Source organism: Anguilla rostrata, unplaced genomic scaffold, assembly GCF_018555375.3.
Source record: "Anguilla rostrata isolate EN2019 unplaced genomic scaffold, ASM1855537v3 scaf0943, whole genome shotgun sequence".
NCBI lineage: Eukaryota > Metazoa > Chordata > Actinopteri > Anguilliformes > Anguillidae > Anguilla > Anguilla rostrata.
This window is the reverse complement of record NW_026986309.1, coordinates 112236-139111: the sequence shown is the minus strand read 5'-3', so window position 1 is coordinate 139111 and position 26876 is coordinate 112236. Positions and strand designations below refer to the sequence as shown.

Here is a 26876-nt window from a genome sequence, read left to right as displayed (position 1 = left end):
TGGAGTGGGCAGAGGCCGAGACAATATTTGATTGGGATGGCAGGTATGCCATCCGGCCAAGTTACGCCTTGGCGGGGGCATGCCCCATACCTATACAGCACCGAGAGTTTGGCACTTTTCAGGGTTCCCCACAGAAATAACCACAACAGCCACAGACACTCAGCCCTTAAAAACATTAAATTCTGTACATTCTGACCCCATTTCAACAGACACATTTCATAAACAACTTCACATGTCCACACAATAAAGCCCCAAACTAAGGGGATTTTGCGTTTTCTCCTTCTTCTTCTTCTTCTTCTCTTTCTTCTTCTTCTCATTCTTATTTTTCCTGCCGCCTATCCCACTAACAACATGTCTCCCCATTGGACATTTCACTGACACCAGCCAAATCTGCACCTACACGACCCAATCAAAAACTTGCATACACACGCAAAATACCCATACATTTTTACTCTGAAACATTTCCCGTTCAAACAGCTAGTCCACCTGTGGCCTAGTGGGTAAGGTTACAGTCTTGGAAACATGGGGTCGTAGGTTAAAACCCAGCTTGGAACACGTTTCTTTAACCTGCTTCCAGACCTCACTAATAATTGTCTACCAGCCTACTTATCAATTATTGCTTTTGCACCATATTTACCCGCTGTTCACCGTTCAGTTATTGGCCGGCTACAATATTGCTAAGCCATGTGGATTCAACGGAAGCTCTTCTGTGCTTCCTGGCTTGTGTTCTTCTTTAAAACCACCGGCAGGTTCGCTAATGATATTTCACGCATTGCATAGCTATGGCATTAGCTAACGAAGTCACAGACTGGTAAACCTCACTCACTCACGGCCACCCATATGCATTTCATGACGCAAATGTATTCCTTTTATTTAAAAGTTACACCAGTTCACCACTGTGCCATTTCTACTAACTATATTTCTTCACTTGGCTACCGTACAAAACCTTAATATCAGCAAACGCCACGTTTCTACATTCATGTTACCCCGCCCTGTTCTCTATCTAGCCACATACGCTACAAACAATTACTACTTATGTACATTCTGCAACTCCGCAGTTTGAACGGCTAATCCGTCCGTGGCCTAGTGGGTAAGGTTACAGGCTTGGGAACACAGCGTTGTATGTTCAAGCCCGGCTTGGAACACGTTTCTTTAACTTGCTTCGACCCTCACTAATAGTTGTCTACTACTTCTTAATTATTGCTTTTGCACCATATCTACCCGCCGTTCACCATTCAGTTATTAACCGGCTACAATATTGCTAAGATATATGCATTATGACTTACCGTCTGTACGTTCAGTTATTGACCGGCTACAATATTGCTAAGCCATATGGATTCAACGGAAGCTCTTCTGTGCTTACTGGCTTGTGTTCTTCTTTAAAACCACCGGCAGGTTCGCGAATGATATTTCACGCATTGCATAGCTATGGCATTAGCTAACGAAGTCACAGACTGGTAAACCTCACTCACTCACGGCCACCCATGTGCATTTCATGACGCAAATGTATTCCTTTTATTTAAAAGTTACACCAGTTCACCACTGTGCCATTTCTACTAACTATATTTCTTCACTTGGCTACCGTACAAAACCTTAATATCAGCAAACGCCACGTTTCTACATTCATGTTACCTCGCCCTGTTCTCTATCTAGCCACATAGGCTACACACAATTACTACGTTCTGCAACTCCGCATTAAAACATTACATTTAAAATCATGATTCACTCATAAGTATAACTACTAGCACTGAACATGAGAAAAACACATTCGTGCAATAGATTACATCACATTACAGGCAAATAATGTGAGTAATGTTATTTAACCCTCCACTTCAACAACTAATCTTCAATACCGACTGTTATATATACCATTTGATAAGGAATATAAGCTCGCTCATGGTCACTCCATTTACTTCGCACTATACTCCGTGATCATGTCAACCTTCACCTCCATGCCCATTCTGCTAAAAACATATTGTTTCAACTACGGAATTTCGTAATTTCATTTTAATTTCTCTCACACTGTTGTTATTCTCTCATATGCAAAGCCTGCTGGGACATATGCGTCTGCTCCTATTCTCCACTATCATGTTTTCCGGTTCTAGTTTAGCAAAACAGCGAAGAGGATTCCTACATGCAGATAAGCCTATCAAAATGCCTTATAAACCTTACAAACACTAAAAGTGCATCTCCACGAAATAACAGACAATGGAGCAGGACAGAAGGATAAACCTTACAAACACTAAAAGTGCATCTCCACGAAATAACAGACAACGGAGCAGGACAGAAGGCTACACAAGTTGCGACCTAGGGAGTTATAATTCTACGGGCGTGTTGATTATTTTGTCAGTCAAGGCTCGTTGGATGGACGTCAAATCCGTGAGTACATACCATATTCCATCTGCGTTTCTGATGTGTTTACGCTTACGCCACTGCATCCTTTCTCACAGCCACTGTTTTACATATATAGCAAACCGAAACTGCTGAACGGTACACGCTCATAAGACTGTACAGATTAACACAACGATAGCCATAATCCACAACCGTTTCTTGCAGGGTCGCATTTCTCACTCTCATAATAAAACGCTTTGCAAAAAGAACTGATATCTCATAAAAAACACGTTTTCAGCGTACAAAAATGCCAAGTTACTAAAAAGTATTGATATCAAAATGACGCCAAGTTACGATACTACAAACAATATAGGCTATCTTGCCTCACCGAAATGACATAAGATGTATCTCAAAGCAATGCTACCCAATATTTCCTCAGTTCTTTCAAGTCACTTGGCCCTGTGTATAAGCATGCACTACATGAACAGGCCAAACTTATGTGTGGATGGCTCTCTCACAGTCAAGATTGATTGAATAGGTGTGTGTATGTCTAATTTGTATTGGTATGTAGGCCTATGTATTTCGCTGCCCAGGCTTTCTGTTGCGTGAATGATAGTATGTTTATTGGTACAAGTGTGTTCGTGAATGTGAATGTAAGATGCTGCCAGGGAAATGTCCCCATGCGGATAAAGAAGTTCTCTATGTATGTATGTACAATATGTGTTTTACATGCAGTATTTATTGTACGTAGCAAATATACAATAACTTGCACATGTACTCAAATTCAGTTCAGAAGCAAGTATAAACATGTTTTCTGGAGAAATGTGCTTCCTGTCGTTGCACAGCAGCAGTTCTGTACATTAATGAATTTATACATTAATTTCAATGTACAATGTTCAATGTGTTCCATGAGGCAATTCGAAATATTTGTCTCTGATCTGACAGAAAGTTTGCATGACATTGTGAAATGGTAAGATTAGAAAACACAGGGCCAAGTGACTTGAAAGAACTGAGGAAATATTGGGTAGCATTGCTTTGAGATACATCTTATGTCATTTCGGTGAGGCAAGATAGCCTATATTGTTTGTAGTATCGTAACTTGGCGTCATTTTGATATCAATACTTTTTAGTAACTTGGCATTTTTGTACGCTGAAAACGTGTTTTTTATGAGATATAACCTTACATCAAACGGCATTATGGAATATAGAATTTAGGCTTATGTGCTAAACTTGCAAAACCATTCGCAAATGCAAAGCTACACACATAGGCTATACATCTACCCATGATCCATTACATTACAGGCATTTAGCAGACGCTCTTATCCAGAGCGACTTACACAACTTTTTACATAGCATTTTTACATTGTATCCATTTATACAGCTGGATATATACTGAAGCAATGCAGGTTAAGTACCTTGCTCAAGGGTACAACGGCAGTGTCCTTACCTGGGAATCGAACCTGCGACCTTTCAGTTACAAGTCTAGTTCCTTACCCACTGTGCTACACTCCATCCTATGATCTCTCGCTGTTACGTAGCCTACGTTCTTTGACGTATCTTCAGTATGCTGCCATCTGCTGGATAATTTATTTCAATGTGCTAAAACAGGACATACACGAAACATATAGAAGTAAGTTATAGCTATATTCTTATTGTTATCAGTGAATCTATATGAGCCGCAAAACAAAGTCTCACGAGCCGCGTAATGAGTAACACTGTGCTACGGGAATAATGTAGAAGGGTACAAGTGATAAGTGATCCTAGATTGGGAGTGCCCTGCAGAGAGTGCCATGGGAGTGGTGGCAGTGTAGCACAGTGGGTAAGGAACTGGGTTTGTAATCAAACGGTTGCAGGTTCGATTCCTGGGTAGGACACCGCTTTCGTACCCTTGAGCAAGGTACCTAACCTGAATTGCTTCAGTACATATCCAGCTGTACATTACATGTTTTACATTACATTTATTTGGCAGACGCTTTTATCCAAAGCAACGTACAAAAAGTGCATTTCATGGTCATAGACAACTGCTAAACACAGGTTCAGTAAGGTACAATACTTATTTTGTACAGCTATTTCTAGGCAAGAACACAGTTTAGTTCACACTATTCAGACCTAACCTCTGCAAAGCCAACTAGGCAGAAGAATAAGCTACAGTATTAGGACAAATACAAATTACCAAAAAGTGCTGGGGCAACATGTAACAAGTGTCATGAAAAAAAGGGGGGGGGCGGATTTAGAGTGAAATATACAGCGTGGTGGTGGTTAGTCTAGGTATAGTCTGAAGAGATGAGTCTTCAGGCCACGGCGGAAGATGGGTAATGAGGGGGATGTTCAGAGAGGGACGGGGAGTTCGTTCCACCACTGGGGAGCTAGGGTGGAGAAGCTCTGTGATCCCTTTGGGCGGGTGGGAGGGGTTACAAGGCGCCCTGCTGCCGCAGAGCGGAGTGGTCGAGCAGGCACATAGAATCGATTCATGTCCTGCAAGTAGATGGGAGCTGTACTGTTGGCAGCAGTGTAGGCAAGGGTCAGGGCTTTGAACCGGATCCTGGCAGCGACCGGTAGCCAGTGGAGTGATCGCAGCAGAGGAGTGACGTGGGAGAATTTGGGAAGGTTGTAGATGAGTCGGTCATCCAGAACCACCCCCAAGCTCTTGGCAGAGTGAGAGGCAGTCACTGTGGTGCTATCAACCGTGATTGAGAGCTCACAAAGTAAGGAGGTCTTGCACGGGAAGAAGAGCAGCTCAGTTTTGTTGAAGTTGAGCTTCAGATGGTGGCTGCCCATCCAGGTGGTGATGTCAGCCAGGCAGGAAGATATCTTATCATTGACTGTGTGGCCGAGGGGGGGAAAGAAAAGAAGAGTTGTGTGTCATCTGCATAACAATGGTAGGAGAAGCCATGTGAATTAATAACTGAACCAAGAGATCTGGTGTATAAGGAGAACAGCAGAGGACCCAGTACAGATCCCTGCGGCACTCCCGTAACAAGGGGATGAGAAGCAGAGGCAGACCCCTTCCAGGTGATCTGCAAGATAGGAAGCGAACCAAGACAGGGCAGTCCCGGCGATGCCCATCCCAGCCAAGGTGGAGAGGAGTATTTTATGGTTGACCGTGTCGAAAGCTGCAGACAGGTCAAGAAGGATCAGGACAGAGGAGAGGCGTGAGGCTCTTGCAGTGGCAAGTGCCTCCGTCACAGCTAGGAGCGCAGCCGCTGTTGAGTGCCTGGATCGGAAGCCAGACTGGTGAGGGTCTAGCAGGTTGTTCTGATGGAGAAAAGAGATTAGTTGTTTAAGAACTGCTCGTTCAAGGGTTTTGGATAGAAATAGTAGAAGCGATACGGGTCGATAATTCATTATGGTAAATGGACTGCATTTATATAGCGCTTTTATCCAAAGCGCTTTACAATTGATGCCTCTCATTCGCCAGAGCAGTTAGGGGTTAGGTGTCTTGCTCAAGGACACTTCGACAGGGCGGGGTTTGAACCAGCAACCCTCCGACTGCCAGACAATCAGTCTTACCTCCTGAGCTATGCCGCCTCCATTACATCAGAGGGGTCTGAGGTGAGTTTTTTGAGTGGGGTAACACGAGCCATCTTAAAATCAGAGGGAACATGACCAGAGGAAAGAGAGGAATTAACAATGGGGGACAGATAGGGAAGGAACTCGTTGGAAATGGATTGGAGAACAGTAGATGGGATGGGGTCAAGTGGACAGCTGGTTGCACGATGGGAGGTGAATGTATAAATGGATACAATGTAAAATGTAAAATGCTATGTGTAAAATGCTATGTGTAAGTCGATCTGGATAAGAGCGTCTGCTAAATGCCTGGAATGTAATGTGATGTAATGAGTTGTGATAGTTAGTCCAGGTACAGACTGAAGAGATGCGTTTTCAGACTACGGCAGAAGATGGGCAATGACTGAGTGGTTCGTAGAGGAACAGGGAGTTCATTCCAATACTGGGGAGCTAGTGTGGAGAAGATCTGTGGTAGGGAGAACCATTCACCCCGAGGGAGTGCAAGTCACCCTGCTGCCGCAGAGTGGAGTGGTCAAGCTGCCGTGCAGGATTGAATCGTGTCCTATAGGTAGACTGGAGCTGTTCTTTTGGCTGCAGTGCAGGCAAGGGTCAGGACTTTGAACCTGATCCTGGCGGCGATCGGTAGCCAGTGGAGTGACCTCAGCAGGGGAGTGATGTGAGAGAACGTAGGAACGTTGAAGATAAACAGCAGCATTCTGAATCATCTGTAGTGGCTGTATGGCACAAGCTGGTGGGCTTGCAAGGAGGGGTTTGCAGTAATCAAGATGGAAGGTCACCATAGCCTGGACAAGTAGCTGGGTGGAGTGCATAGTCAGGTATGGTCGAATCATCCAGATGTTATACAGGAGAAATCTGCAGGACTAGGATGTTGCCTTGACGTGCTCCTTGAACTCCAGCTGGTCATCCAGGACCACCCCCGGGCTCTTTGCGGAGTGAGAGGCAGTCACTGTGGTGCCGCCAGCAGTGATTAAAGCTCCCGCAGTAGGGAGGTCTTGTGATGGATGAACAGCAGCTCATTCCCATCTCAGCCAAGGTGGAGATGAGTAGTTTGTGGTCAACCGTGTCGAATGCTTCAGACAGTTCTAGTAGGATCAGGCAGTGGCAAGTGCCTCCGTCACAGCCAGGAGGGCAGTCTCTGTTGAGTGCTCGGATCAAAAGCCAGACTGGTAAAGGTCAAACAGGTTAACCAGCATTTATTACAGTAAAGAGGACAAAGTTATTACATGAAGGACAAAGTTATTAGATTAACCATTTTTATTATATTAACCGTTGTTACAGTTGTTCATGTGGCTCTGGTTTGTTTGCTTTTTACCTTAAATAAGGTATAGCCCTGTATTCAAATGTGACATCAATCCATATTTGCTGGAAAAATAAGCTAAAATTCCCTGTTTTGCATGAGGGTGCAGCCATGCTGCCTACCCTCCCTTCCACGAACATTAAAGGAAACGTCCTTTACGCCACTCTGATACCCTGATCTAGGCAGGCGACCTATGGGTCCCACCTCCTGTCTTGGAAAGAACAAACCAGAAGACAAAGGTATTTACGAGGCTAGAGGCCTATCATGGCTACAGAACAAATAAAGATCCGGTTCCATTTGATCTTAAGTTTAAATGTAATTTGTGGCATTCAATTGAAATCATTAATTGAAAAATCTTTATGTCTATGTTAGAAGAAGGAGTAAACTTCCATGCTTTTTATAGGTATACAATAGCTGGACGGAATTACCTCTTGTACTACCTTTATTATACCTATATATTTCTGTCATGACTATTTAGCCCAGCTTTCAACAACATAAGGTCACTTTAATGTAATAAGTATACTGTCAGCTTTTAGATAGGCCAGTCCTTGTCGTAAATGAGCCTGCCCCCCCCCCCCCTTTTGGTTGTGCATTTTAGCTCATTTCCTTTGTCCCTGTGGCACTGGATGAGGGGAATACTTTGATAAGGTCTGGCTCATCAGTCTCTCTCTCTTTTCTGGTAATCTCAAATCAGAATATTGTTTAATTTCTTCTGTTTTGTACCTTAGATGTAGTGAGCCTGCATTCAATAAGTGCATCATTTCAATTCACTATTTTAATTGACTCCTTATTTAATAACATTATTTAGTCTTCTGACCTGATACAGAATTTGTTTTGGCTTGTCACTTGATTCCACTGGGTTACTGTCGATTGACCTATCAAAGAATTTGTCTATTTAATTTATAAATGTCATTTTAAATAATAATTGTTAAATTAAGTCATGTAAAGTATTTTGTATGTAGGTTAAGGGAGAGGTTCTTGCACGCAATACCACTTGTGTTCAAGGGCATTGAATAAAAATACTGGCCTGAGGGTGGCACGGTGGTGCAATTGGAAGCACTGTCGCCTCACAGCAAGAAGATTCTGGGTTCAAATCCAGGGTCACACACCATGACTACCCTAATAGGGACAGAAGAGCTGGACACAGGGAGATGTGGAAATTCCAGATATCTCTAACATTTCATTGGGGTAGCGAGAGAGAGCATAATCACAAATGAAAAACCTTTGCCCGTCACCCTCACGTGATCTGGGCAAAAACAATAAACTAAAATAACAAAGACAAAATAAATGAAATTATACGAGCACTTTTCAGCCTTTTCTCTGGTCTGTACGTGCTCTCTGTCACCATCGTGGGGGATCCCGGTCTCAGACACCTACTGTGGAAAGAAGCACACTTCTAAATCCTGAATTGATTCATAACATCATCCAGGTGTGTGTCTGCTTAACCAGTAGGTGTGGTTTTATTTTTTTTTTTTTTTTTTTACATTGTATCCATTTATACAGCTGGATATGTACTGAAGCAATGCAGGTTAAGTACCTTGCTCAAGGGTACAACAGCAGTAGCCTACCCAGGAATCAGACCTATGACATTTCGGTCACAGGGCCAGTTCCTTACTCACTGTGCTACACTGCCGCCAGGCTCCAGCACCCGTCACGACCCTGTCCCGGATGTTGCTTGTCTGACAGTGCCTCCTGGAGTTTTACATGCAGTATTGAAATGGAGTGATCTTTGTCTGCATGTAAATACACTGCTGTCTGAGTTTTAATCACAATATAAACCGCTGCTGGGTCCGTACAGCCTGCTCACTGCTTATTCCTGTATTTTAATGTATAAACACAGTGTGCAGATGTTCCCCTGTCATACAGTACTGCACTGCTGCCCTGCTCTCCTTGGGAGTATCGGGGCTCCCCCACTCCCCGCCCACTGATCCCTTAGCAGTGTGCAGCACCAGGGGGTCCTGAGATGGCCTCAGCACAGGGGCTCAGCTGATCCCTTAGCAGTGTGCAGCACCAGGGGGTCCTGAGACAGACTCAGCACAGGGGCTCAGCTGATCCCTTAGCAGTGTGCAGCACCAGGGGGTCCTGAGACGGCCTCAGCACAGGGGCTCAGCTGATCCCATTTAATGTTTCAGAGAACCGGGGTTACAACAGGAACCTAAAATTAAACTAGTTGATTCGCTTATTTGGCCACCTTCTTGCCGACAGGAGGTTTTATTTTTGGTTGTTCGCTTTCCCAGGTGCAAAATATAACTGATAGTTTGCCTTTATTGTTACGTGCTAACGTTAGTTGTAGTTAATTATAATGTGATTCCGGTCAACTTTAGATTGTAATTTGTCCTGAGATATTAACAAAATATGACCTAGTACAAGGGTCCTTCTGTTATTGTTATTTAGTAAATGCTATATAGTAAAAGTTAAGTTAGTTCATTATAACCCTGATTGATTCCACACCTGGTCATTCTTAATTAAACGCGGAGTTAAAATCAGATTATTTTCAGTCCTGTCCAGTTTCTGCTGCTAGTTTTCCGGAGCCACCTTGAGCGTTTTTAAGTTGTGGTCTTGGTATCTCCATCTCGGCAGTAACGTACTATAGGCTTAGGGAGAGATAAGGTGATATTTAGGGGCTAAAAATGTGGCCAAAGCTGTGTGAGGTCTGCAGGATGATCGCGCTTTTGGAAAGCGATTTCCAGGGTGAGTTTGCCTGCCACCATTGCCAACTGGTTGAGCACCTTGAGAGCACGATTCTTGAGGGCAAGCTTGCTGGACTCCACGGTTTGCAGTTGGCAGAGTTTCAGGAACTGAGTAGCTTGTTCTTTAAGGATTTAGTGTGCACCCCACAGCTGGGAAGAGGGGAGAAGCCAGAGCAGGCAGGAAGTGACAGTGGGGCACAGGCGTAGAAAAGGGCGTGCACACCACACAGGGGCAGCATCTCCAGAGGTTATGGTGTCCAACCGATTCTAGCCCTTCCAGGAACTGGATCTGGCTCTTTGTCCCTGAGAGTGAAGGACTGATGAGCCACTGGGCACCCAGGTGGCCACATCCTCCCAGAAAAGGGAGTTGGTGATAGAGGGAGACTCAATCATTAGAGGGGTAGACAGCATAGTCTAAAAAAAGAAATCCTGGACGATGTATTGCCTGCCTGGTGCCCAGGTAGGAGATCTCCTGCAGCATGCGGACAAACTCCTTGAGTTCTATTAGTAGAACGAGGGGCCATAAATGGAAATTACTAAAAGGTAAATTCCGCACAGACATTGAGAAGCATGTTTTCACACAGAGTAGTCACTGTGTGGAATAGCCGCATAGTAGTGGTGGGAACTCTGGGGGTTTTCAAGACCAGACTTGATACAGTGCTAAATGCTGTCTAGTCTGTAGGTAATCAGAGCACTAGGTAGAATTTAGTTCGGAAAATGGCAAGAATTGTTGAGCTGAATGGCCTGTTTTCATTATTATGTTATGTTAGCTGAGACGCTGTCAGGCCAGCAAGGGGTGCCTCCTCCCCTGAGGGGAGGGTGGGGTCTGGCACATCCCGTGTAGGGAAGTACTAAACACATTCCACTGCCCAATGCTATAGCCAGGGCCCGGGAACAATGTGAAGTTCTAAAACCCATAGCAGGTTAGAGGACATGTGTTCACCTCACACAGAGCTCACCCCCAGAACTGAGTGGGCTACCGGCCTCCTGGTGACGTTCAGGTGGTAGAACCTAGCATGGCTGCGTTGTGGGTAGAACCCACAATGCAGCCATGCTCCTCATAGAATGAGCCCTCAGGCCCAAGGGGGGTGTTATTCGCTTTGAATCATAGGCCATTACAAGAGCTTTCACAAGCCAATGAAACAGCCACTGTTTACAGATGCTTTCCCTTTGCAGGCAGGGGCCCAGGTGACTAAGAGTTAGTCTCTCTTTATGAAAGCCTTTATTTTTTCCATATACGTGAGGAGAACACACAGGACACAGCATATGCAGCCTATGCTCCTCTTCAGTGGAGAAAGGTAGTGGGTGAAAAGCGGCAAGCTCCAACACCTCACATGTGAAAGCTGGGAAGCTTTTAGGCATAAAGGCTGGATCGGGCTTAAGAAAAACCGTATCCATCTTAGGGGAGAATATTGTGCATGAGAGATGCACCGAGAGCGCATGGAGGTCATTGACTCACTTGGCTAAGGCTAGTGCAAGCAGCAACACTGTCTGGAGAGACAACAATTTTAATCTGATTTATAAGCTCAAACCGCCTTAGAGACACAGGCTCCAGCTCCAGTGATAAATCCCAAGGGGAAATGAGCTTTTTAGCAACAGGCAGAGAACAGATGAACCTGTGAATGAGGGGGTACTGCCTCACTGTATGGTCTTTCAACTCAACATGACAAGCAGTGATAGCTGCCAGGTAGACCTTAATGGTAGGAAAGGATTTCTCTTTATCCATAAGGTTCTGTGAAAAGCACAGCACTTCATTAACAGAGCTCTGGTAAGGCACTGACTGACGAGAGGCACACCATCTTTCTAACACCTGACACTTATTGTCATAAAGTGACCTTGTAGAGGGCGCTCTCGTGCTCTGAATGGTTGCAGCCACGCGCGGGGGAACCCCGAATGCGTTGAGGTTATGCCTCTCACGGGCCAAGCCCATAGAGCTACTCGCTCAGGGCAGGGGTGGTGTATTTCCCCGTTCACCTGAGACAGGAGGTCTGTGCGTAGCAGGAGCGCGCATGGCTGTACATAAAGGAGAGGGATAATCTCTGCCAGCCACGGTGATTTCTGCCACCTGCGTGTGATTAGGATCAGTGTGAAGCTCTGCTCTCACTCTGGCTGGAGTGGGAGAGATGAGAACAAGGGGGGAAAACGCCTCCTAAGTGATCTACAGCTGCACGGCCAAATCTCCGCCATAGCATTTCCTCAATCTGGGGATGGAGACACCATTCCCTGTACAGTGGGTTTCCCCTGACAGCAGATTCACGCCTGTGTTTTGAATACCTGGAACATGGGTCACGCGTAACCACAGAAAGTGACGGCTGCTCCAGACCAACAGTCTGTGGGCTAGACCATGGAGCTGGAGGGAGTGCATGCCACCATGGTGATTGACATATGCTACCGCAGTCATTATCACAGCGTACGAGCACATGATGTCCCCTTAGACAGGGAAGAAAATATCTGAGAGTTATCTGTATAGTTAGTAGCTCCAGATAATTGATGTAAGCTGAGCGCAGCTGAGTTGCCCACATCCCATTCACCATGTGACCCTCCTGAGTCCCCCAACCCCCAGAGAGGGATGTATCTGTTGTCCTCATGGGAATGATCCTGAGACGGGTTCCCTGAGTGTACAGTAAGAGTCTGTGTTTTCCCAGTGACGCAGAGTTGCATAGGGCTTGTGTGATACTGTGAGACAGCGATGGAGATCGCGCAGGGGGCTGAGATGGAGGGATGAAATCCACCCCATAACGGGGAAACCACACTGTACGCGGTAACACCAGGCAGTGACACCGCCTCCATTCATTTAAATGAGAGGTGGCGGCACATCAGCAAGGCAGTGGGAGAGATGACCTAAGTTTAACATCAAACCCCAGGCGGCACAACTATGCGTTGTGGTAACCAATCCGATTTGACCTAAAAATAAGTCAAGTAAATTGTCCCCCTTTTTCATAATTTCGTTCCATATTCTATAGTTCCACAATGGAGGTCTCCCTTTAATTGTCGTAAATTCTGCACTGCCCTCCTGCAGAGACGCTGACCAGAGGAGCATGGAGGAAAGTCTCTGAAGTTGTTGGTGGCTCTGCTGTGTAGACAGTCATTAGTCTATGTACAGTGTAAATTTCACAGAAGATGCAATGCTGCTGACGAGCTAATGGCTAGTCGATATCAGATAAGCTAATGAAGTTTGTCTGCATGAATGCCAATGAATGTATATTCTACCAAAAACGTCTGTTTATTGGTATTTTAGTTAATAAACAAACAGTAAATAGTAATCACTGTATATAAAGTAGCTCATAAACACGTTTTCAGCGTACAAAAATGCCAAGTTATTCACACATACAAGACATACCCCGTCTATAACTCATTCATTCATACTGACAAAATCCAGGCCTGCGATTAAAAGTATTGACATCAAAATGACGCCAGGTTACGGTACTACAAACAATATAGGCTATCTTGCCTCACCGAAATTAAATATGATGTATTCCAAAGCAATGCTACCCAATATGAAATGCATACGGTTGGCCGTAAGTGAGTTCTGTTAAAGGAGTACCATGGTGATTTTCATACTTTCTCGATTTTATGTGCTATTTGCACAAGAGGCATTGAAGAAACACAATGAGTAAAGTATTCAATATGTCCGTTCTGTATTTTTGGAGAAATGTGCTGTAAACACCTCACAGCTAGACCAATGAGGGTTTGTAGCTGGAGGGGAAGGCACCGCGTGTTCTCCCTTGGCTGGTGTGATTCAAAACCGGAGATGTTAGTTATTTTTCCTCTGTTCGTAAGAACAGGGCACAATTATAATTAAGAATGCACTGGTTCCGTCGCCACGGGTTAGATATGAAGGCGTTGCTTCATATCCCACTTAAAACTGGCCTGAAACGGACCAGTAGCATTCTGGTTACTCTCCGTTCGCAAACGGGGCTATGCTGTCATCAGAGATATATCTGACCTGTCGCCGGACTGTCAATATTCCAATGGGAGCATCAGAATATTCACAATTGCGCGGAACAACACATCAAATATATCCATGACTACAGCAAGAAAGCGTAACAGTTACTAGGTTTTACCCTTGTGTTAATCTGACTCCATATTAAATGATAATCAAAAATTTGGGTTTAACTATACGTGGAATTTGGGAGTGGTTACACTCGACTCTATCTTGTGCCATCATTCCTCAATATATGCTCCTGGGTTTAGCACTATTGTTAAATCTCAGTTCGGTGAAGAATCCAGAGGGTAGGAGGCTGACCACCATAATACATGCCTTCCTTACATGGATAGTGCATCGATAGTTATGAGCCCAGGACGGTGCGTATCTATCGGGCTCCTTAAGGTGAATTTGACAAGAACCGGCATACAACGCCCATAGGTCCTCTTAAGTCAAAACACCAGAACCAATACCACCAATCCCTTAGCGGGCAGATCGTGGTCGCCTATCTAACTTGAAAACCCCACTAAAGACTTTTGCTGTACTAGACCCCTGATCAGTAGGTCCTAGTCATAATTGTTCCCCTGAGTATTTAAGCGGAATTTCGGCTGAAAAGGAGATAAAATGGATAAGAGTCATGAAGACCACGCAAGTTAAAAATAAGAAGAATTTATTGAACAGGCAGGTAGGTCATTAGCTTCAAATTCAAAATCAATTATAAGGTTTAAAAACATAGACACATAGAGTAAAAAGTTCTTACCCAGCCTGTTTAGCTACACACAGAGCACAGAGTATGTGTAACGTGGGGAAGTCGTTTACGTTCTTCCCCGATTGCTTTGTCTCCCTTCCTTTTAAGCCAAATCCCGCGTTTGGTCAAATTAGCCTGGCCGAATCATAAATCTCGAATTCCGGCCCCCACCATTTGGAGGCGGTTGTTAAAACAATTAGTGTGGAAATGGGGAAAAGGAGATGATTACCAGAGAGGACATTCCATTGTGTTAGTTTTTCCCTGAGTTTCTAAAACTATGTTTTTTCAAATTCTATTTGGTATGAAACATATTACATTCAATTGCTTGAATGATTTTGAATACGTCCATACCAAACATGTCAAGTGGATGTAATATTATGGTGCAGTTGTCATGAAAATACCCTTTGTTTAACCATTGTACATGCAATCCATGTTATTATTACATAAGGCATAATACAAGAATATAATGAAAACGTGCATGGTTTGTACGGTTTTCCGGGGTTTGTAAATAGGATAAACAGATGGCTTAAAGTCCAGATTCAGAAAAGAAATAAAAAGTGTAATGGCAGAGGGGCCCACATAAGGGCACTGTGGTACTGTCCCACGCAGTTGCCCCACCCTTTAGCCAGAGGCCTGATGACCCTTAATGACCCCCACAACCATAGACAAAGAGACTAGTTCCCCTTATCTTAGTTGTGTCCAGATGGCAACATTCCAGAGGCCTAACAGCTTGCTCATCCCGAGGAAATCCGAGTAACTTATTGTTTTACCACAAGGCTCTCGGGTCCTTTGAAGTGCAGTCTGCATCCCAGCATGCCGGCTCATTCAAATGCCAGCCTTTTCTGGGTCCCAGTTTGATTTCCCTCTTACAGTGCATTTTAAATTTATCGTCCTATTTTCAACCAGTTGAGAAAGTTGTCAACTTAGTGCGTCACAAACACAGTAACCACTCCCCTTTCCACGACCCATAAACCCATGGATAACTCGAGACCCATAGTTTGCGCCTCTGGCTTACAGGCAAGACAATGCAAATATTTAAACGTTAGGTTCACTTAAATTAGAGTGCCTTTTAAGGACTATTAGATTATTTCTGGTTATATTCATTTAGCTAGCTAGCTAACGTTAGCTAGCTAGGTAGTTTGCTTTCATAAGGCAATGTTATCGATAACGTTAGCTAGCTAGTTTGCGTTTATGAGGACGTTATAGTTGTGCTTTTATCTTAACTTGGCTAGCTAGATAGCAAAAATTATAATTGGATATAAGTCAACGTCCTTACCTTAGCTATCTATCGATACTTGATATACTACTAGCTATCTAGCTTGTGAAAAGTCTCCCAAAAACAGCGCGTATCATGGGGGCAGCTATGGTAACGGGGCATGGTCTGTCAATCATAGCTAACTGACAGTTCTCATTACCACGCCCAGACGGTTCGGGTGAACTTTTATAGTGGGAAATTTAGGCTTAGAAAAATATGTTTTAAAGTACATTGAAATGACTGAATAATAAAAAAATTATGCACATTTGTTTTGTTGTTGCCTAAAGACAACTGGGAAGTTCAACCACCATGTTACTCCTTTAAAGCAAATATAAGCGTAAGAAAACGTTAGTGTAAAAGAGGAAATTATCTGTCTGAGGGCGAGGCGGGATTCATCCTTCAACCGGAGGTTTACCAGCGTGTGACTTTGTTAGTGCAGCACCATGACATAGCTATGCAATGCATGAAATATCATTAGCAAATCTGTCCGTGGTTTTAAAGAAGAACACAGGCCAGTAAGCACAGAAGAGCTCCCGTTGAATCCATATGGCTTTGCAATATTGTAACTGAACGTGCAGACGGTACGTCATGATGTAGTGTAAACGTTCGGTGAACAGTGGGTAAACAGTGGTGCAAAAGCAATAATTGAGAAGTGTTAAACCGTTAGTTGTTAGTGGGATTGGTCGGCAGGAAAAATAATAATAATAAGAAGAAGAATGAGAAGAAGAAGGAGAAAACGCAAAATCCCCTTAGTTTGGGGCTTTATTGTGTGGACATGTGAAGTTGTTTATGAATTCTGTCTGTTGAAATGGGGTGAGAATGTACAGAATTTAATGTTTTTAAGGGCTGAGTGTCTGTGGCTGTTGTGGTTTTTTCTGTGGGGAACCCTGAAAAGTGCCAAACTCTCGGTGCTGTACAGGTATGGGGCATGCCATAACTTGGCGGGATGGCATACCTGTCATCCCAATATAAAATATTGCAAAAAACAATGCAAAGTTTTCATACACATAGGACAGGCATAGTACACATACAGTATACAGTGTAAATATCAACCATGGTACGAAGCTGATTTACGTGGTGATTATTGACATCTTATAATAAGTATAGCCTAGTTATTGTAGTAAAGAAATTAAGAGGGTGTTTATTGCCTGGCCTCTACATAATCAATACAGGGTTGCCGAGTCTTATGGAAGTTCTCAATGGAACCTCGTAGGGTGAATCTGAGTATTTCCAGTTTAAGGTGTTACATTACATCTTTGATCAACGCAGTGTGAGTGGGAGGCTGTGTTTGTTTCCAGTTCAGTAGAATTAATCTGTGTGCCAGAAGGGTTATGAACCCTGCCACAGTGGAATTGAGTCCTCTAAGAGGACTATCCTCTCCTGGCACCCCAAATACTGCCAATACTGTGCCAGGTTCTATCATGTGCCCTAGGATATCAGACAGAGTTTTAAAAATAGAATTCCAAAAATTGGATAGTTTTGGGCACAGCCAGAACATGTGCCCCAACGAGGCAGGAAATACACCGCAGCGGTCACACAAAGGATCTATATTAGGGTACATTTTAGAAAGCTTGACCTTTGAAAGATGCAACACCCTGAACTGAACAAGACCATGCCTGGTACATATAGATGCTGTGTGCACACCCTCCAGTGCCTCTATCCATTGCTCCCCCATTAAGCTAATGCCTAAGTCCTCCAGAAAATCTAGGGGTATATCTAATTGTTCAGACATAGGGTTATAGATATAAGATATTACCCCCCCTAGATGAAGGATCAACAGAAAACAAGGATTCCATCTGGGTGTTGTAATGTAATGTAATGTGTTATTAGGTGCATCAGGAAAGGTAGTTGTATTAGATCTAATATAGTTGCGAATTTGTAAAAATGGGTTTGAGGCAGATTGAATTTACTGCATAGTAATTCAAAAGAAGGAAAAGTGTCATATATATTTATTTTATATATTGCAAACAATTTTATTTTAAAAATAAAATAAAATAAATGATAGCAGCACAAATGTTTTATCAAAGAAACTGGTGATTTGAACAAGAACGTATATCGGATAACAATGAAGCACATCCTGATCTAGTTGTGAGAGAAACGTAGACTAAGTGAAATCAAGCTGACCATAAAACTAATAATATATTGGTTGCTTGTTGTTTGTGATCATTTCTACCAGCCACCTAACTAGCTAACCAGATCTAAATTTGATGACATTAGCTAGCTAATCCATTTCAGATAATGATAAAAACCAATAATCCTACTTCTATTTATGAAGTGCTCTCCCTCCAAAAAATTGAAAACAAGCAGGAATGGATCCTATTTGATATTAAATTTAAATCACAAAATAAATAAGGGAGCCTAGCCCATCATAATAATTCAAATACAATACCTTACATGTTCATAATTTTTAAAGTTTTTATTCAAACTGGACAATGATTTGAAACACAACATTAAACCTGTTCAACATTTAACAAACACAACTGTCTGTCATAAAATAGGTGACACGCCCACAAGGGAGCGGTGCCAGGCGGCTTTGCCAGAATCAGTGTGGCTTCACCGTAACAGCCCCAGTGGCAAAACCTGAGAGGCTGACACCATCAGCCCCTGTAGTCTGAGGCATTTGTGATACTGCACTCTTGAGTCTGCTTTGAACTAAGAGAGGCATACCCTGAGAGATAAAATGCAGTCTGCTGTTAGACAAGCTCACATGGATACAGAGTGCCAAGAACATTACACTCCAGGATGGGGAGAGATTGCTCTTGGGGAGGTTTCCTCTGAAACCAAGAGACAACACATGCGGCAGAACTCGCTGAGTGTCCTACACAACTCTGGGTTTTGAATTGGCAATGATCAGCCAATAGCCTGGAGCCAGACCCGCCTCTACACAAAGACAGAACACCCGTGGACTCAGGGAAAGACCGAAGAGTAGAACTGTGTGTTTGTAGCAAACACCGCGATGGGCGAAGTGGAGGAATTTTGTGTGAGGGGGATAAATGCCTACATGGAAGAAGGCATCTTTCAGATTTACTGATGTGAAATAGTGATCTCAAGTTAATCAGTTAACTGTTCATTCTTAATAAGAATGTTGATTGATGAATTTTTATAGATTAAACAGTTGAATTTCAATAAACCATTTCAATTAATAACCTAATGTTGGTGAGATATCAAATTAAAGAGACGTTTCTAGAATGTTAAATTAGTTCCCTTGATTGGCAGCGTTAGTGAAACGTTATTGGTCCTTTCCTGGAACATCAGTGCCATCTGAGCACGTCTTCTCAGCTGCTGGTCTCACCTTCAGCAGACTGCACACCAGATTGACCCCAAAGCACACAGACATGCTCATACTCCTTTAAAAAAATGCTTAAGTATTAAGCTAAGCATATTTTAAGTCATTCTTTTTATAGGCCGTGGAGTAGATTTTAATCTAATCAGTTAATCATTATTCATTAATTATTGGGTGCCGACTATTGATTAAAATAATTGCACAAAATTTTCCAATCTTTCTGACATATTGAACGTGAAAGAGTGCTGTATGTTAACATTTTGAAATTATATTGCCTCAGATGTTTGTTTAACATTGAGATCCAAAATAGGAAGTTGAGAACCGTCCTTCTTTGTGAGCTGGAAATAATGAAAATCAAAACTATGTTGGGTTTGATCTCTGGGAACCACACGTATTTCCCCCTTTTTGTAAGAGGGAAGGAATTTATTCCTCTTTAACATGGGAGTGCTATCTTGTGTTTGAGAGTAAATGACTCTGTTGAAATGGGGGGTTTCACTCTGAACTGGAGTCTGTAGCCCTTGGCTATAGTAGCCCTGCAGGGTCCTATATGCTTTTCCTGGAGGGCAGTAGCCTCCTTTAGCATTGGACGCGCTACTGTCTGTCAGAGCCACACTTGATGCAATTGGATGCTTCTATGGGGGTCTGGACTGGATGTTGTTCCCTAGAGTTGGCTTTCAAACACAAGATGACGAAAGAGAAGTGGCACCAATGCAGTGATTTGTTCAAGCAGAGATGCACACTTCAGTCAGTGTATAAGTAAGCCATGTACTTTGGATGCGCTGTAAGAGAAAGAGTACTTTATCATATGACTAAATATGAGAGTTGCCAATAACCATGAATAGAAAGCTTTAACAGTGTTAAGAGACAATAATTTTATTTACTAGACATGGCAAGATGGACTGGACACTATGCTGTAAGAGAGGAAAGGACATGTATCTGAAAAGATTGTAAGATAAAGAAACGGAACACAAAGAAATTGTGATGCATACCAAAAATGCTTTTTATGAAAGGACTTTGGATAATAAAGTAAATTGTTTGAGTTTCCCTTAAATGCTATCCAGAGAACTGTAAGGAAAAAAGGACGTCTCTCAAACGTGATGAAAAAGTACAAAGTTTATTTCCAATACCGGCTGTGACAAAGCGCACGAATGACACCTTGGATTCAGCAGAGTCAGACTGAACCACGAACCTTTCCAGAGGCCGCTTCTTATTTGTTTTCGAAGCTTTGATCAGGATTGTTGAATACACATACCAAGACGGATGTAGTCGGTCCTTGTAACACCTATCAATTAGGCCGTAGTGTATTGGCCGTCCTGTTGTGATTGAATTAGCACGTCTGTTGACTTGAATGCTTCCCAATCTCTCACTCCCGGTCGCTATTCTACCATTGTACCAACTGTATTGTGATAATGATAAGATCAAGGGAATGTGTGGCCAGCAGGCATATTGGCATCAGAGACAGATTTCTTACAGAACATCTCCCACAATCCACACTAGTTTACATTTGACAAAATTAAGTCTGACCTGATCAAAACTCTAGTACCTACTGCCATCCCCAGGAGACACCCCCCCCCCTACAGGGACAGGAGTGCTGCATGGTAATTATACTGACAGTAAATAGGAGGCATTGTGCTACTGGTGTGCCCTAATGATTGAATCTATCATTCCTGTATGTGTTGCATGTCCTCCTGCAAGGGTTTACAGTGATGGTCCTTCTAAGGACTGTTTTATATTTCTGTGTAGTCTGCATAGTTTGCGTGATTTGCATTGTGTGCGGCATTTGCAAGCGGGCAGAGCATTTATATGGCATGTTGTACAGGGACAGGTTGTGATTTTCCACCCACTTACAGATACCTTCAATTCCATATCTTTCATATCCTTTAATAAACTTTTATCACATCCATACTGTATGCTACGGGAACGAGGCACAGACGAGGCAGATAGTGCTGGCAACATGCCTGTTGAGGACTTTTATTGTGACAGCGGTATCACAATGAATGAAGAAGGGAAAAGTGAAACACGAAAGTAAAAGACTACTCAAAGAGAGAGATCAGGCTACTCAAATGTTGGGGGAAGTAAAAGTGCTAGGGAAGTGAAGACGGGTCCAAAATTCAGGCCACGAGGAGGGGCACGTCCGAGTCTGCCACAAAAAAAACGAGAATCAGAGACTCTGTTAGTCGATCAGTGAAAGGAAAACCAGCACACCACTGGAGTGAGACCATGAGGCCTATATAGAGCCAGCAGCTACTCAGGCAAAGGGGAAAGTGGTGTGGAAAAAGCACTGGTATGCTGCCGGTGGCCTGACTGCATCTCAGGTCCAGGTGTGGAGTGGAGGTGCTGAAACTCAGCCCTGTCCCTCCGGTGCTGTCCAGGTCTGAGTGCGGAGTGGAGGAGCTGAAACTCAGCCCTGTCCCTCCGGCGCTGTCCAGGTCTGAGTGCGGAGTGGAGGTGCTGAAACTCAGCCCTGTCCCTCCGGCGCTGTCCAGGTCTGAGTGTGGAGTGGAGGTGCTGAAACACAGCCCTGTCCCTCCGGCGCTGTCCAGGTCTGAGTGCGGAGTGGAGGTGCTGAAACACAGCCCTGTCCCTCCGGCGCTGTCCAGGTCTGAGTGTGGAGTGGAGGTGCTGAAACTCAGCCCTGAATGGTGGATGGCAGGGAGGGGCGGGGCTCCAGAGGCCGACACCACAATACTTATATATGAGCATGTGCATTACTTCCTGTTTCTACAGTGAATCTGCCTTTAGCTGTGTGTTAGTTTGCAGTTCTGTGGGAAGTTTGTCACAGATAACCAAAAGGAAATAATCAAAGTCACTGTCCACTCTGAAAAATGTGATGCCTTTTACATCTTTACTTTTGGTGGTGGCCAAACATCCTACATCACTGAAAACTAACTCACTGTCCACTTTGAAAGATGGCAGCTGCATGTCTAATATGGGATGGGAGGGTTAAGCCCAGAGAACAGATTATAGAAAAGGTAGATGAGCCCTTTGCCCCAATTCAGAGAACTTACAGTATAAGAAAAGGGGATATTTGAAGTCAGAATTACATCTGTAGAACAGTCAGAGTTCAATCCAGCAGGATGTTTAATTTTCAGGTCCAAAATACTGCAGTTGGCGAGTGTAGCACGGACATCTTCCTCAGAGCATCATCAACCTTAAAATCCTCAATTTCACTCTTCATCGCTGAACACTGTCATTGGCACATTTCCCACATTAGATACATGCTTCATGTATACCTAATATAATAATACTATAATATATTAACTCTTCTTTGCAGACTGAACAACTGTAAACTCACACAGAAGTGCTGTAATATTGTGGCCTCAGCTCTCCAGTCATCAAACTCACACCTGAGAGATCTGGACCTCAGCTGCAATAACCTGGGAGATTCAGGAGTGGAGCTGCTCTGTGCTGGACTGATGAGTCCAAACTGTGAACTACAGAGACTGGGGTGAGTGGTGCTGTGTATTGTGTGATCTTAACTAAATAGTATTTCTGATTATGGGTCTATTAAGTGAAATATTAAAAAGCTCTTTCTCTCTCTGTTTACTCCTCTGTCCACCAGCATTCTTTCTTTGCCCATATATACCTTACTCCTCTGTCCACCAGCATTCTTTCTTTGCCCATATATACCTTACTCCTCTATCACAACAAGCAAATGAAAGCAGGATAAAACCTTATGAGGATTGCCAGGTTTGTGGTTCCTGAGCAGAATGTAAGGTTTCAGTGGAGTCTGTAGTATAATGTCACAGATGATGACTGGATGCTGAGTGTCTGATTGACAGGGCAAAAGATTGACCGCCTGTATAGTAAAATGTTTCAGGTCTGTCACACATTGCAGTCTACATCCATCTCCATTATTCACTACCTGCTATGAACTCTAATGAAATTCATACATTTACCCCACTCTCTTTCACACACTGACATTTTGATGAAGGTGATTTTTACTCCTTAATCACGCACCTGTGTGTGCTGCAGGATTGTGGTGTTTCTGAAATGATTGTGAATAAAATGGTATTTTATTCTGCTGGTAAAGCCGGGCATTAACTATTGGCCGGCAGGGTATGTGTGTACATCTTGGTGGGAGAATGTCCATCTGAACAACAACTGCTGTTTAGATGCAGTGTTATATCGTTTAGTTTAGTCACTCTTCTGTGGTTCCAGTCCCAAGTAATAGTCTGGATATTATACCACTGTAAGCAGACATGTTGTGTGGAATAGCCTGATTCAAAGATCAATGTTCTGGCTCTAGCTCCTATCATCTAAAGAATGACATCATTTACAGGAATATTTCTTTGATAAGTATTCTAATTCTTTCAAATGTCCCGACTTATTACATTTTTTGTGCAGTTCATATTACTCCACAATGTTTTCCGTACATGTTGATAAGGGGTTTAAAAAAAAAAAACATGACTTAATATATCAGGCTTCTATTATCATTATGTCAGGGAGGGTGCGGGAATGGACCCCAGCGCAGAGTGCAGAAAAACTCAAAATCCAAAAATGGGGAAACACGATTTTAATAAGAAAAGGGGAACAAAGGGAACAGAACCTCGCAGGGCAGTACTAACAAAGGGAGAAACTCAAAAATGCGGGAAAAACAAACACAAAATTTCCAAAACAAGTAGGGAACAGAGCAGGCAGGGAACAGGCAACAGGCGACTAACAAGCAGGCAGGCAGGCAGGTAGCAAACAGGTACAAACCAAAAACAGGTACAGAAACAAAAGGATTCAGCGCCTGAGTGAGGGAAGAGGGAGACTTAAATAGGAGCGACGCAGACGAGACACAGGAGGGCACAATGAGCAATCAGGCCACAGAGAGGGAAGGGAACACGAGACAATAGACCCAAAGACTGACACAGGGTTTGACACAAGGGCAAACAAGACAAAAAACACGCGGACTGGCACACAGACAGGCAGACAGGCGGGCAAACACATTGGCCGATGGGCCGACGGCCTGGGGGGCAGACAAACAGGCCAACAGACTGGCTGACACACATGCGGGTAGACAACTAGACAGGGGGGCCGGGGAACACAGGGACACACGGTTGGGATCACTGGAGGGGGCACGAACATTGGGTGGAGCACGGACACTAGGGGGCGCGACTATACTGGGGGAAGGACGGACACTGGGGGGAGCGACAACACCGGGGGAAGGACGGACACCGAGGGGAGCGACGAGACCGGGGGAAGGACGGACACCGGGGGGAGCGACGGACACCGGGGGAGGCGACGACCACTGGGGGGAGCGACGAGACCGAGGGAGGGGCGACCACAGGGGGGAGCGACGACACCAGGGGAAGGACGAACACTGGAGGACGAGGGAACACTGGAGGACGAGGGAACACTGGAGGACGAGGGAACACTGGAGGACGAGGGAACACTGGAGGACGAGGGAACACTGGAGGACGAGGGAACACTGGAGGATGAGGGAACACTGGAGGACGAGGGAACACTGGAGGACGAGGGAACACTGGAGGACGGAGCTACAGGGGGCGCCGGAGCTACAGGGGGCGCCGGGGAACCGGGCAGGGCAGGGGAACCGGGCACAGACCCCAGCTGCAGGGAACCCGGCTGGGCCGAAGACAGGAACGCGGACCCCAGCCGTAGGGAACCCGGCTGGGCAGGAGGCCTCTCCTGGGCGCGGGGTGAAGCGTGAGGCTTCTCCAGGGCGCGGGGCGAAGCCGGAGGCCCCTGCTGGACGACAGGCAGGGCAGGCGGCGATGGCCCCTGCTGGGAGACAGGCAGGGCAGGCGGAGATGGCCCCTGCTGGGAGACAGGCAGGGCAGGCGGAGATGGCCCCTGCTGGGAGACAGGCAGGGCAGGCGGCGCCTGCGGGACAACTGGCAGGGCGGGCGGCTCCGGCAGGACGGCGGGCTCCGGTTCTCTGGGCTGCGAGTACCTCTCTACCAGAGGGGGCATTTCTGCAACCCCCCGGAGGTACTCGTCCCAGTGCAAGGCCGTAGCAAACAGAACGTCGAAGTCCCCGCACTTGTCCACACCAGAATACATGAGCCCGCCATGGAGGGGGTCCCTCATGTTGTCTTTGAAAAGCTGGCACATGATTGACTGGGGCAGGTTGGCCTTAGTGGCCACGGCGCGGAACTCACCCACGTAGTCCAGGAAAGGGCGCGACCCCTGGCATGTCTCGAACAGCCTTTCCGCCCACTGGCTACTGGACAGTGGAGCCCATTCCATGGCCGGACCTGGGTCGGAGGCCTCCCCAGCCCCCACCGGCTTGCTCCACACCGGTGGCATGGCCAGAAATAAACAAACAACCCCGAGGAGAGAAAAAGGGGGAAAAAAAAAATAATAAAAATACTCTGCTGGGTCCAGTTCTGGCTGGATCCTTCTGTCAGGGAGGGTGCGGGAATGGACCCCAGCGCAGAGTGCAGAAAAACTCAAAATCCAAAAATGGGGAAACACGATTTTAATAAGAAAAGGGGAACAAAGGGAACAGAACCTCGCAGGGCAGTACTAACAAACAAAGGGAGAAACTCAAAAATGCGGGAAAAACACAAAAAATCCAAAACAAGTAGGGAACAGAGCAGGCAGGGAACAGGCAACAGGCGACTGGCTGGCAGGCAGGCAGGCAGGCAGGCAGGCAGGCAGGCAGGCAGGCAGGCAGGCAGGCAGGCAGGCAGGCAGGCAGGCAGGCAGGCAGGCAGGCAGGCAGGCAGGCAGGCAGGCAGGCAGGCAGGCAGGCAGGCAGGCAGGCAGGCGGGCAGGGCAGGGAGGCAGGCAGGCAGGCAGGCAGGCAGGCAGGCGGGCAGGCAGGGCAGGCAGGCGGGCAGGCAGGCGGGCAGGCAGGCGGGCAGGCAGGCGGGCAGGCAGGCGCAGGCAGGCAGGCCAGGCAGGCAGGCAGGCAGGCAGGCAGGCAGCAGGCAGGCAGGCAGGCAGCAGCAGGCAAGGCAGCAGGCAGGCAGGCAGGCAGGCAGGCAGGCAGGCAGGCAGGCAGCAGGCAGGCAGAGGCAGGCAGGCAGGCAGCAGCAGGCAGGCAGGCGGCAGGCAGGCAGGCAGGCAGGCAGGCAGGCAGGCAGGCAGGCAGGCAGGCAGGCAGGCAGGAGGCAGGCAGGCAGGAGGCAGGCAGGCAGGCAGGCAGGCAGGCAGGCAGGCAGGGCAGGCAGGCAGGCAGGCAGGCAGGCAGGCGAGGCAGGCAGGCAGGCAGGCAGGCAGGCAGGCAGGCAGGCAGGCAGGCAGGCAGGCAGGCAGGCAGGCAGGCAGGCAGGCAGGCAGGCAGGCAGGCAGGCAGGCAGGCAGGCAGGCAGGCAGGCAGGCAGGCAGGCAGGCAGGCAGGCAGGCAGGCAGGCAGGCAGGCAGGCAGGCAGGCAGGCAGGCGGCAGGCAGCAGGCAGGCAGGCAGGCAGGCAGGCAGAGGCAGGCAGGCAGGCAGGCAGGCAGGCGCAGGCAGGCAGGGCAGGCAGGCAGGCAGGCAGGCAGGGCAGGCGGCAGGCAGGCAGGCAGGAGCAGGCAGGCAGGCAGGCAGGCAGGCAGGCAGGCAGGCAGGCAGCGCAGGCAGGCGCAGGCAGGCAGGCAGGAGCAGGCAGGCAGGCAGGCAGGCAGGCGGCAGGCAGGCAGGGCAGGCAGGCAGGCAAGGCAGGCAGGCAGGCAGGCAGGCAGGCAGGGCAGGCAGGCAGGCAGGCAGGCAGGCAGGCAAGGCAGGGCGAGGCAGGCAGCAGGCAGGCAGGCAGGCGGGAGGCAGGCAGGCAGGCAGCAGGCAGGCGGAGGCAGGGCAGGCAGGCGAGGCAGCAGGCAGGCAGGCAGGCAGGCAGGCAGCGCAGGCAGCAGGCAGGCAGGCAGGCAGGCAGGCAGGCAGGCAGGCA

At 46.2% G+C, this 26876-nt stretch overlaps 1 protein-coding gene across 1 annotated transcript in view; it reads left to right on the top strand.

The window, feature by feature from the left end:
* The window catches only part of LOC135246831 (NACHT, LRR and PYD domains-containing protein 12-like), a 122948-nt gene that overhangs the window by 47063 nt on the left and 49009 nt on the right, over positions 1-26876 (top strand). The window contains exon 11 of the mRNA XM_064320111.1: positions 22332-22505. Within this exon, the coding sequence (XP_064176181.1) occupies positions 22332-22505 (174 nt within the window). The remainder of the gene's footprint in view (positions 1-22331; positions 22506-26876) is intronic.